Source organism: Scylla paramamosain, chromosome 12, assembly GCF_035594125.1.
Source record: "Scylla paramamosain isolate STU-SP2022 chromosome 12, ASM3559412v1, whole genome shotgun sequence".
In the NCBI taxonomy this organism is placed as follows: domain Eukaryota; kingdom Metazoa; phylum Arthropoda; class Malacostraca; order Decapoda; family Portunidae; genus Scylla; species Scylla paramamosain.
In genome coordinates this window covers 13,935,448-13,947,947 of record NC_087162.1, presented here as the reverse complement: position 1 = coordinate 13,947,947, position 12,500 = coordinate 13,935,448, and the positions used below count along the sequence as shown (strand labels likewise).

The following is a 12,500-nucleotide window of genomic DNA, read 5'->3' as shown; positions in this document are numbered from 1 at the left end:
CGGAGATGAGCCTTACTACACTAAAGGTAACTCCTTTCTCACAAGTATCATGACACAGTATAGGCTTGTGCCAGGATGTTGCCAGTCTTGTGCATAGCATGTAACAGGTGTGAATATAATGAGGAAACAAAGGCATCTGAATGGCCATCAGGTTTATGCTTTTACTACCCTGTTTGCCTGTATAGCTTACCAGTTTCATGTTTGAGGAAATGTAATAGGTGACAGTTTCTTTAATGAAGCTCTTCTTGAAAAGGGTAATAGAGTCCCTTTTATTTACAAGTGTGACTAGTAATAATAAAGATAGTAATGACAGTTTAACACCACATGAAAAGGAAAAATCTGGCTTGGCAAATAACACTGCATTTACAATTCCACAGGGAACCCACCCAAGCACTATGCACAACCCTTCGGCTGGTGTAGGTTCGGTCTGGTGAGTGGTGTGGGGGACAACAATGAGTCGTGGCACATGGCCTACCACGGCACTCGGCCCGGGGCAGTGCGGCGCATGCTGGACAAGGGAGAGCTACTCTTCCCAGGTGAGTGGCGTCAGCATGGATCTGTGGTGCAGCAGTCATTGGGTGTCTTTCTCCTGCTGGTTATTTATGTGTTGTTTATTTATTTATTTATTTATTTATTTATTTATTTATTTATTTATTTATTTATTTACTTATGTAGGAAGGACTGGCCAAGGGCAACAAAAATCCAATAAAAAAAAAATGCCCACTGAAATGCCAGTCCCACAAAAGGGTCAAAGCAGTGGTCAAAAATTGATGAATAAGTGTCTTGAAACCTCCTTCTTGAAGCAATTCAAGTCATAGGAAGGTGGAAATACAGAAGCAGTCAGGGAGTTCCAGAGTTTACCAGAGAAAGGGATGAATGATTGAGAATACTGGTTAACTCTTGCATTAGAGAGGTGGACAGAATAGGTGTGAGAGAAAGAAGAAAGTCTTATTCATTATTATTATTATTTTTTTTATTATTGTTATTATTATTATTATTGTTATTATTGTTATTATTATTATTATTATTATTATCATTATTATTATTATTATTATTATTATTATTATTATTATTATTATTATTACTATTATTTATTTTTATTTATTTATTTATTTTATTTTATTTTTAATTTTTTTTATTATTTATTTTATTTTATTTATTCATTTATTTTATTTATTTATTTTTTTTATTCTTTATTTATTTATTTTTATTTTTTTTTTATTTTATTTATTTATTTTATTTGTTTATTTTTTTTATTCTTTCTTTATTTATTTTATTTATTTATTTTTTTTTTAAACACAGTTTAACCTGTGTGGAATAACTCAGATGAACAGAGTCAGGAATCAGGTGAAAAGGAGAACTGGTGTTGTGTGAGACTTGGCAGGATAGGCAGAGCAATGTGTGCTGAGATGGTTTATATATGCCAAGAGAATGAAGGATGATAGGCTGGTGAAGATAGTAAGATCAAGTATAAAAGTTGTGAACTTGTTAGATAAGTCATGTAAGTAATGGATAGATAGTGTGAAAGAGGCCTTTAAAGGGAAGACCAACACTGGACTGTAGTAAAATAATTATGCATGACAAAAATTGATGGAGAGCAGTTGTGAGTGTGTGAGGAATGGTGAGGCTCTGCAATTTCCAAGGGAGGTGGCACACATTGATAGCTTCACACAGGTTTGTGGCAGTTGGGTTTTTAATTGCTATGAAGGAGCTCTATTCTAGACTAAGCTGTCCAAGCTGTGCAGTTGATCTGCATAAAATGAGAGCAAGAGTGTGCCTTGTTTTGGCTACCAAACTTTTTGGGAGAGACTGCCTTGGTATATGTACCATATTTGACAGCTTATAAGATGCACGGGTTTATAAGGTGCACCTCAGTTTGGGCAGGCATTGAGAAAAATAATAATAAATAAATAAATAAATAAATAAGTGGATTTAATCTCTGAATATGAAGTGAAGGGTTTAACCTGACATTTGAAGCCCTCTCATATATATTCAGATGCTTATTAAATCCCAATATTTTTCCTTCGCAAATTTTGTCATTTGTAACACGTCATTTCTGTGACCATTACCCCATTATGTTGGGGTAATGGAATCTGGAAATTTTAAACATTATTGCATAAACTGTATTGCATGAATATTGTGCAGACCATCACCACAAGCTGCCCTATCTCGTGACGCTCTGTTCACTTATAAAATCTTTTGTTTTGTTAGTTAGTGAGCTATTTTCTAAAAAAAAAATAAATAAATAGTTTCTCATTAGCTTTGAGTTTTGTTGACATGTATGCAAGGTAAGAATGTTAAAAGATAGGCACAATTTCAGTTGTATGAAGGTGCATCTTACCCAAGGAATGCAGTGAATCTTGCGTGTGTCGCCAGGTTTAGCGTGTAACTGACCACAAATTTGTTTTGGTATATGCAATGTAAGTGTCGTCACTTAATTTCTTCCTGACTCGTGTTATCTTATGTGAATTACCGATAAGTACAACCTGTTATACATTGTTACCTTGGAAAAAAGAGTTGTTTTTGTAGTGCAGAAGTGATCATCACTTTGTATACATGTGCAAAGATGTTTGGGGTTTGATTTAAGAGCCACTGTTGCCATAGACTTACCACTACCCACTGCCCCAAAGCTGAGCCTTTGCCTTATAAGATGCAGGCTCATTTTCTGAGACTTTTGGAAAAAAAGGCGTGTCTTATAACCCATTAAATACAATATGTGTGGATGGACGGATGGATGGATGGATTTGTAATAATTTTTACTATTATTGTTTATTTCTTTATCTAGTGGGCCAATGATGCACTGGTTGGTTTACTGGACTTACAACACCTTAGATATCTCAGGTTCTAATCTCAGGCTTGATGGAGAAAAATAGCATTTCCCTTTTACACCATAGCTCCAGTTCATTTTGCCAGCAAAAAAAATGTAAAGAAGAATGAATGACAATTAATAGCACTTGGTTGCAGGGGAGCTGGGTGTGAGCTCCACCCTTGCTGGCCGTCGCAGCAAGGATGATGACAGTGATGGCTCCCAGCTCTGCTTCTCCCCTACCATCACCTACGCCTCAGCTCAGCCCTTCGCTCCACCTGTCCTGTGAGTATTGGTGTCATGTTGTATTCATTTAGCATTGGTGAATAAGACCACACAAGACAGAGTAAGGTGAAGACAGGTGATCCCATATATTTTGTTTAGATATTGCAATAAGATAAATTTTGCTCACATTTCAGTCAGTCTTCCTGCATTTTCATTATAGTGTAATGATATTTTTTTAATTGTTTGCTTTGATCTAATGGCTATGATAATTAAAGCTATGTTAATAGAGAGTAGTTTGTGCCAAAACAATAATTACTCAGTGAGATCTGAAGCACTGGATCAGGTGCTGTAAACTTACCAATAAACCAGCTGTGACCTCACTGAACATTTCCCTTTGTGTCTCACAACAGAAGGGAGCAGTCACAGCCTGCCCTCTAAAGACAACCCTCTTCCTTCACACAAAACTACATGCACCAAATTACATGCACAGCCTTCACTCAAAATTCTAAATTAAATATGACAACTCCTACACTAGCCTCAGAGTCCCCATATGGGGAGGGGACCACAAATGTCCCCCAGGTTGGATTGCTCTTCTGGTATTGACCTTAAGTGTCTTGACACCCACCCCCCATCAATTTTTTTACATTAACTTCTGCAACATTTATGGCCTTAGATCTAATTTTCAATCTCTGTAAAACACCACATCTCTCCTAAACCTCATCTTTTCCCTACTGAAACACAGGTGTTTGAGGCAATTCACAGTAGCCCCTTTTCTATTCCCTCCTACTTTATCCTCATTTTTAATCTGAAGCTGGATATTATGTGTCCGTGCACAACGACTTAACCTGCTCTCATGCTCACGCTCCACCTTCTAGATATGACTAAAAAATCACTCTCAAACTAAATTTATCTGTGCTGTATACTTTTCCCATAACTCCTCTGACTATAAGAAATTCTTTGACTACTTAGGTTCCAAAGTGAGCACATCCTGACTCTTCCTTTTTGCAGAGATCTCCATTCTTGGAGACTTCAGTGTTCATCACTAGCTTTTGCTTTCCTCTCCCTTCACTGACCATCCTGGTGAACTAGCCTTTCACTTTCCTATCCTCCATGACCTACAACAAGAGATGAAACACCCAACTGGTATTCCTGACTGTCTTGGAGATATGCCCAACATTCTTGACCTTTCCCCAACCTCTAATCCTTTTGCTTATGTTGTCACCCCATTTTCTCCATTGGGCTCCTCTGATCACAACCTCATATCTGTATCTTGTCCTATTGCTCCAATCTGTACTCAGGATCCCCAAAGCGGAGATGCTCTGGCATTTTGCTTCTATTAATTCAGGGGACCTGAGGAGGTATTATTCTGATTTTCCTTGGAATGACTACTATTTCCATGTCAGAGACCCATCTCTGTGTGCTTAGTGTATAACAGGTGATAGTGTCTGGCATGGAGGTGCACATTCCTCACTCTTTCTCTCAACCTAAACCTTCCAAACCTTGGTTTAACACAGCCTGTTTTCGTGCTATACATGTTAGAGAGGTGGCCCACAAAAGGTACTTGAGCTTTCCATCACCTGAATCTCATGCACTTTATATTTCTATCCGGAACCATGCCAAGTCTGTTTTCCAACTAGTCAAAAACTAGTCCCTCATTAATAGAAAGTGTCAAAATCCTTGTGATTTCTGGCACCTAGCCAAAAATATCTCCAATAATTTTGCTTCTTCATCTTTTTCTCCTTTATTCCAACTTGATGGCACCACTGCCATTTCACCTATTTCTAAAGCTGAACTCTTCACTCTAACCTTTGCTAAAATCTCTACCTTGGATAATTTAGGGCTTGTTCCTCCCTCTCCTCCAACCTCTGACTACTTCATGCTATGCATTAAGATCCTTCATAGTGATGCTTTCTATGCCCTTGCTGGCCTTAACCCTTGGAAGACTTGTGGACCTGATGGGGTCCTTCCTATTGTTTTCCAAAACTGTACCTCCATGCTTACATCTTGTCTAGTCAATCTCTTGCAACTCTGTCTATAAACATCTACCTTTCCTTCTAGCTAGAAATTTGCCTACATTCAGCCTGCTTCTATAAAGGGTGATCATTCTAATCTCTCAAACTACCATTCTATTGCTTTAATTTCCTGTCTCTGTAAAGTTTTTTTAATCTATCCTCAACAGGAAGATTCTTAAACATCTATCACTTCACAACATTTTATCTGATCACCAGTATGGGTTCTGTCGATCTTTTGGCTTTCCTTACTGAGTCTTGGTTATCCTCTTTTAGTAATTTTGGTGAAATTCTCACTGTTGCCTTAGATATATCAAAAACTTTTGACAGAGTCTGGGACAAAGCTTTGATTTCCAAACTACTCTGCTATGGCTTTTATCCTCCTCTTTGTAAATTCATCTCAAGTTTCCTCTCTGACCGTTCTATTGCCGCTGTGGTAGATGGTTACTGTTCTTCTAAATTTATTGACAATGGTGTTCCTCAGGATTCTGTCCTGTCATCCACCTCTTTCCTATAATTCAGTGGTTACCAACCAGGGGGACTGCCCCCACTGGGGGTTAGGGGGGTGTGAACACAGGATGGGAGGGGAAAAGAAATCGTGGAAAATCACGTACTCAATGGCTGTTATTACAAAGGAAATGCAGCTGTTATGCCTAGTCAAGGGCTATCTATCTATCTAATTCAATCTATCTATCTATCTACCTATCTATCTATCTATCTATCTATCTATGATGGCATAGTTGGGGAGGGGATTGAGTGGGTGGTGCAGGGAGGAGGGGGGGGCCACAACTGCATTGAACCAGCTTTGGGGGGCCCAGCTTGCAAGAGGTTGAGAACCCCTGCTATAATTCATCAGTAATATTCTAAACCAAACTTCTTATCCTATCCACTTCTACACTGATGATACCACCCTGCACTTTTTTCCAAATCACTTTGTAGACATCCAACCCTTCATGAATTAAACATCTCATGCAGGGAAGCCACAGAATGCCTGCCTTCTGATCCCTCTAGAATTTGTGATTGGTGTAGAACAAACTTGGTATCATTCAGTGCCTCAAAAACTTAATTCCTCCACCTATCAACTCGACACAACCTTCTAAATAACTATTCCCTCTTCAATGACACTAAACTGTCTCTCATCAAAACTGAACATCCTTAGACTGTCATTTACTTATAATCTAAGCTGGAAACTCCACATCTCATCTCTAGCCAAAACAGCATCTATGAAGTTAGGCATTTTGAGTCTGCCATTTTTTCTCACCCCCCAACTGCTAACTCTTTACAGGTGCCTTATCTGTTCCTGTATGGAGTATGCTTCACATATATGGCAGGTTTCCACTCATATTGTTCTTTTAGACAGGGTTGAATCAAAAGCTTTTTGTCTTAACAGCTCCTTTCCTCTAACTGACTATCTTTAGCCTTTCTTTCATCACCACACAGTTCTTACCATCTTTTACTACTATTTTCTTGCTAACTGCTCTTCTGATCATGCCAGCTGCATGCCTTCCCTCCTCCTGTGGCCTCACTGCACAAGACTTTCTTCTTTTCTCATCCCTATTATGTCCACCTTTCTAACACAAGAGTTCACAGTATTTCAGTTGTTCATCCCTTTCTCTGATAAACTCTGGAACTCTCTGCCTGCTTCTGTATTTCCTCCTTCCTATGACTTGAACTTTGTCAAGATTTAGCTTTCAAGACACTTGTCCTTTGATATTTAATCATTCTATATGGCTTTGTTGTGAGAACTGGCATTTAAATGGGCCTTTTTTTATTCAAATTTTTGTTGCCCTTGGCCAATGGCCCTCTTACTTAAAAAAAAAATAATAAATCCATGCTACATATGTTAAATTGTACTTTACCAAACTATTACACCAAACACATGTTTATTGTGATGCTTCTATAATCCTTGCAAGTTTTCACTAGATAGACTTCATTGCAGTTGATTTGGCCTTATCTTTTTGATTCATCATGTGTTAGTGATTTTAAAACACAGAATTTGACTCCTGTGTAAGATAAGAAGAAAAGAAGGCTGTCATGGTAATATAGGGTACAACACCAGCCTCAGGATCCCCATCTGGGGAGAGGACCATGAATGTCCCCAGGTCAGACTGCTCTTCTGATAACGACCCTTAGTGTCTTGACATCCCCCTCAACTTTTTTCTTCATTAACTTCTGCAACATTCATGGTCATAGATCTAATTTTCAATCTGTAGAACACCAACTCTCCTCTTCTAAACCTCATCTTCTTTTCCTCACTGAAACTCAGGTGTCTGAGGCAACTGACAGTAGCCCCTTTTTTTATTTCCTCCTACTTTCTCTATCCTCATTTTCGATCCAAAGCTGGATGTTGCGTTTACGTGCGCAGCGATTTAACTTGCTCTCGTGCTCATGTTCTTGAGTCTTCTGAGTTTTCCACCATCTGGCTACGACTACAGAGTCACTCTCAAACTAAATTTATCTGTGCTGTATACCTCTCACCTAACTCCTCTGACTATAAGAAATTCTTTGACTATTTAACTTCCAAAGTGGAGCACATCCTGACTCTCTTCCCTTTTTGCAGAGATCTCCATTCTTGGAGACTTCAATGTTCACCATCAGCTTTGGCTTTCCTCTCCCTTCACTGACCATCCTGGTGAATTAGCCTTCAACTTTGCTATCCTCCATGACCTAGAGCAATTGGTGCAACACCCTACTTGTATTCCTGACCATCTTGGAGATACACCCAACATTTTTTACCTTTTTCCTAACCTCAAATCCTTCTGCTTATGCTGTCACCCTCCATTGGGCTCCTCCAATCACAATCTCATATCTTTATCTTGTCCTATCACTTCAATCCCTCCTCAGGATCCCCCTAAGTGTAGGTGCCTCTGGCATTTTGCTTCTGCTAGTTGGAGGGACCTGAGGAGGTATTTTGCTGATTTTCCTTGGAATGACTACTGCTTCCGTGTCAGAGACTCATCTTTGTGTGCTGAGTGCATAACAGAGGTGATAGTGTCTGGCATGGAAGCGAACATTCCTCACTTTTTTTCTCAACCTAAACCTTCCAAACCTTGGTTTAACACAGCTTGTTCTCATGCTATACATGATAGAGAGGTGGCCCAGAAAAGGTACTTAAGCCTTCCATCACCAGAATCTCATGCACTTTATATTTCTGCCTGGAACTATGCCAGGTCTGTTCTCCAAGTAGCCAAAAACTCCTTCATTAATATAGAAAGTGTCAAAATCTTTCAAGATCTAACTCCCCTCATGACTTCTGGCATCTAGCCAAAAATATCTCCAATAACTTTGCTTCTTCTTCTTTCCCTCCTTTATTTCAACCAGATGGCACCACTGCTATCACATCTATCACTAAAGCTGAACTCTTTGCACAAACCTTTGTTAAAAACACTACCTTGGACAATTCAGGGCTTGTTCCTCCCTCTCCTCCATCCTCTGACTACTTCATGCTACCTATTAAAATTCTTTGCAATGATGTTTTTCCATGCTCTCGCTGGCCTAAACCCTTGGAAGACTTATGGACCTGATGGGATCCCTCCTATTGTTCTCCAAAACTGCGCCTCCATGCTTGCACCTTGCCTAGTCAAACTCTTCCAACTCTATCAACATCTACCTTTCCTTCTTGCTGGAAGTTTCCCTACATTCAGCCTGTTTCTAAAAAGGGTGACCACTCTAATCCCTCAAGCTACCATACTATTGCTTTAATTTCCTGTCTATCTAAAGTTTTTGAATCTATCCTCAAGAGGAAGATTCTTAAACATCTATGACTTCACAACCTGAAGTATCACAACCTGAATCTGATCGCCAGTATGGGTTTCCGTCAAGGCCACTCTACTGGTAATCTTCTGGCTTTCCTTACTGAGTCTTGGTCATCCTCTTTTAGAGATTTTGGTGAAACTTTTGCTGTTGCTTTGGACATGTCAAAAGCTTTTGATAGAGTCTGGCACAAAGCTTTGACTTCCAAACTACCTTCCTATGGCCCCTATCCTTCTCTCTGTAACTTCATTTCAGATTTCCTTTTTGACTGTTCTATTGCTGCTGTGGTAGATGGTCATTGTTCTTCTCCTAAATTTATTAACAGTGATGTTCCTCAAGGTTCTGTTCTGTCATCCACTCTCTTCTTATTATTCATCAATGACCTTCTAAACCAAACTTCTTGTCCTATCCATTCCTATGCTGATGATACCACCCTGCACTTTTCCATGTCTTTTCATAGACATCCAGCACTTCAGGAAGTAAACATTTCAGGCAGGGAAGCCACAGAACGCCCAACTTCTGATCTTTCTAAAATTTCTGATTGTGGCAGAGCAAACTTGGTATTGTTCAATGCCTCAAAAACTCAATTCCTCCATCTATCAATTTGACACAACCTTCCAGACAACTATCCCCCCTTCTTCAGTGACAGTCAACTGTCCCCCTCTTCTGCACTGAACATCCTTGGTCTGCTCTTTACTTATAATCTAAACTGGAGACTTCACATCTTATCTCTGTTTGAAACAGCTTCTATGAAGTTATGCATTCTGAGACGTCTCTGCCAGTTTTTCTCACCCCTCCTCCCAGTTGCTAATTCTGTACAAGGGCATTATCCATCCATGTATGGAGTATGCTTCACATGTCTGAGGAGGTTCCACTCATACCGCTCTTCTAGACAGGATGGAATCAAAAGCTTTTCACCTCATCAACTCCTCTCCTCTAACTGGCTGTCTTCAGCCTTTCTCTCATCACCGCAATGCTGCATCTCTAGTTATCTTCTATCGCTATTTTCATGCTAACTGCTCTTCTGATCTTATTAACTGCATGCTTAGCCTCCTCCCACAGCCTCACTGCACTAGACTTTCTTCTTTCTCTCACCCCTATTCTGTCCACTTCTCTAATGCAAGAGTTAACCAGTATTCACAGTCATTCATTCCTTTCTCTAGTAAACTCTGGAACTCCCTACCTGCTTCTGTATTTCCACCTTCCTATGACTTGAATTCCTTCAAGAGAGAGGTTTGAAGACACTTATCCTTCAATTTCTGATTACCACTTTGGACTCTTTTTTGGGACTGACATCTCAGTGGGCTTTTTTTTATATTGGATTTTTGTTGCCCTTGGCCAGCAGTCTCTCTCCTACATAAAAAAAAAAGAAAAAGCCTTAGCAGTTGAAAAGACAGGATGTTGCTTATGAGTGGTGTTTTGTATATACATGTACAGCATTGTACTTGCCTGACAGGTTTGTGGACCCATGCACCAGGAAGAGAGTGCAGGTGCGAGTGGTTCTGCAGGTGGCTGTCAAGCCAGGCTCCTATAAAGTTGGCTCTCCATCAGTACCATGGACACCCACACCTGACACCCACCTCCACCCAGACACCATTGAGTGGGTGACCAAGGAGCGTGGTGCCACCCAGCTGCTGGCTCTGCTTGTCAGTCTGGAGGAAAAGTGAGGTGCTCAAGTGAAATTGTGAGAGTGGCTATTTTCAAATTCATATTAGTTTCTTTTTTCTTAAGAAACTTTATATTACTGCTTCCCTCCAAGTAAAATACTGATATGTACATTGTTCTGCAATTTGTAAAGGTCCCGTGATGTGAATCCAGTCGAATAATATGTAAGATATGTATGCATAATATAGTACAAGTACAGGCTGGACGACAGGGCCGGACCAGCCACCAGGAGGCCCACACAGGCAGTTTTAGGCCACTGGGTACTGAAGGTTTTGTTCACGGCACTAACACAAAGATGCACCTCTGTAAATCCAGCCACAGCCTTCTCTAATTAGTGTTGTATAGTAGTCCTGAAAATAACTGGATTGGAATCACTTGAGAGTTGATTAAAAATCCAGCATAAATTTCACTTATTACAATAGTTTTATACTTGAAATTTTCCATAGAAGATATTTATTGTAAGGTCATGGAAGCTGTGATCTTGTGCATGGACAAGAGGGAATTGGAAGTAGTGGTTCATGCAATCCCAGTGAATGGTGAGCTTGTCATGAGGCAAACTAGTTGATAAAGTTATGCAGAATGTCTAACGATGATAAAAAGTAATGTAGAGGTATGCATTGTGTCCTTACAGGGTAATTAATTTCTTGATGAACTTGTGGAATTATGATACAAAAGTGATCACAGTTTTCAATGTCTCATTAATGATTTTCTGAGTATTTTCATAAGCCCACACACTTCACTGATTCCTGAACCATTCAAAGATTTTAAATTCTTTGAAACTACTTACAATAAAAGATAAGATGTGTTTGAAACGATACATGAAAGTCACTACACTGGCCTTTGTCTTGTTAGAAAGACAACCCCAATTACTGGCCCCGTCCTGGGTGGCAAGCGCTCCGGCCCTGCTGAACAAAGCACATAAGAAACATTCCACGCAGTAGTTGTGCAGGAAAGTAAATGAGTGAAAATGTGCTTTCTTAAGTCATTAGTTCTGTCACAGAATGTCAATGTGTTTAGTGTGCAAGTAGGTACAGCTACAGTAAATAGTACCTGTGAATTTTTGGAGTAAAAATTTAATAATTTCCAATAGTATCAAAAGAATAATGCTTCATTACTATGCAAATATATAAGTAACCAGTAGATTTTCTATTGAGTACTAGTAATATCTGAAACCAAGTGTCAGGAGCAATTTTTTACAGGATGAATTTCTGGGAAAAAAGTTCAAACACTTCACAGTTAAGTTGCTATCAAGTAAAACACTACAAGGAGTGTAGACATGATTAGTGGATGAGGGCTGTAAGAATCAGGAATTAGACATCAGCATACATGTGTAAAATTATCTTGTGTGTAAGCCAGAGTGTATGTGTACTAGTCTGAACACAACTTGTGTTCCCTTTTTTTTTTTTTTTTTTTTTTTTTTTTTTTTTTTTTTTTTTTTCGCTCTTCAGTCATGGCTCAAAGTCAGGGTCAGCGGGCAGCAAGAGTGTTCTGTGCTCACATAATGGCAGGAAAACTTGGTTAGTAAAACTTTATAGATTTCTTTCTTGTACAGGAGGAAGAGGATATTGTTGAGGCAACATGTATCACAATATATATATATATATATATATATATATATATATATATATATATATATATATATATATATATATATATATATATATATATATATATATATATATATATATATATATATATAAAATGTTTTGCGCATGGTCTGCAGTGAAAGTACTGGCTTTGTGAGGGAAGTGAGTGCAGCTTTTTAGGTAATGCCAGGAACTATTTGAAACTTTCAATGCACAGGCTTAAGGGACCCATAAATGATTCATAACAACAAAGTCCTCATGTGTCTCAAAGAGACTCACATTTGGTAAGAATCTATCAAGAACACTCTACCCCTGACAGGTACATGTGTTTTTTCTGCTATGACACTTCAGCTTTTAAAAGTGCAAATAATGCATCTTATGCTGCAGTCTATTCAAGTTAACTAGATGGATTGATCACATATCTGACTGTATGGAGATATCCACAAATTTAATATG

At 38.9% G+C, this 12,500-nt stretch overlaps 1 protein-coding gene across 1 annotated transcript in view; it reads left to right on the top strand.

Moving 5' to 3' along the window:
• The window catches only part of LOC135105720 (neuralized-like protein 4), a 58,103-nt gene extending 46,062 nt beyond the window's left edge, over positions 1 to 12,041 (top strand). The window contains 4 exon segments of the mRNA XM_064014145.1: positions 1 to 26; positions 378 to 536; positions 2,965 to 3,091; positions 10,250 to 12,041. The exon segment at positions 1 to 26 is cut by the window's left edge and continues 58 nt beyond it. Of these exon segments, the coding sequence (XP_063870215.1) occupies positions 1 to 26; positions 378 to 536; positions 2,965 to 3,091; positions 10,250 to 10,460 (523 nt within the window). The 3' untranslated portion in view covers positions 10,461 to 12,041.
• The last annotated feature ends 459 nt before the right edge of the window (positions 12,042 to 12,500 follow it).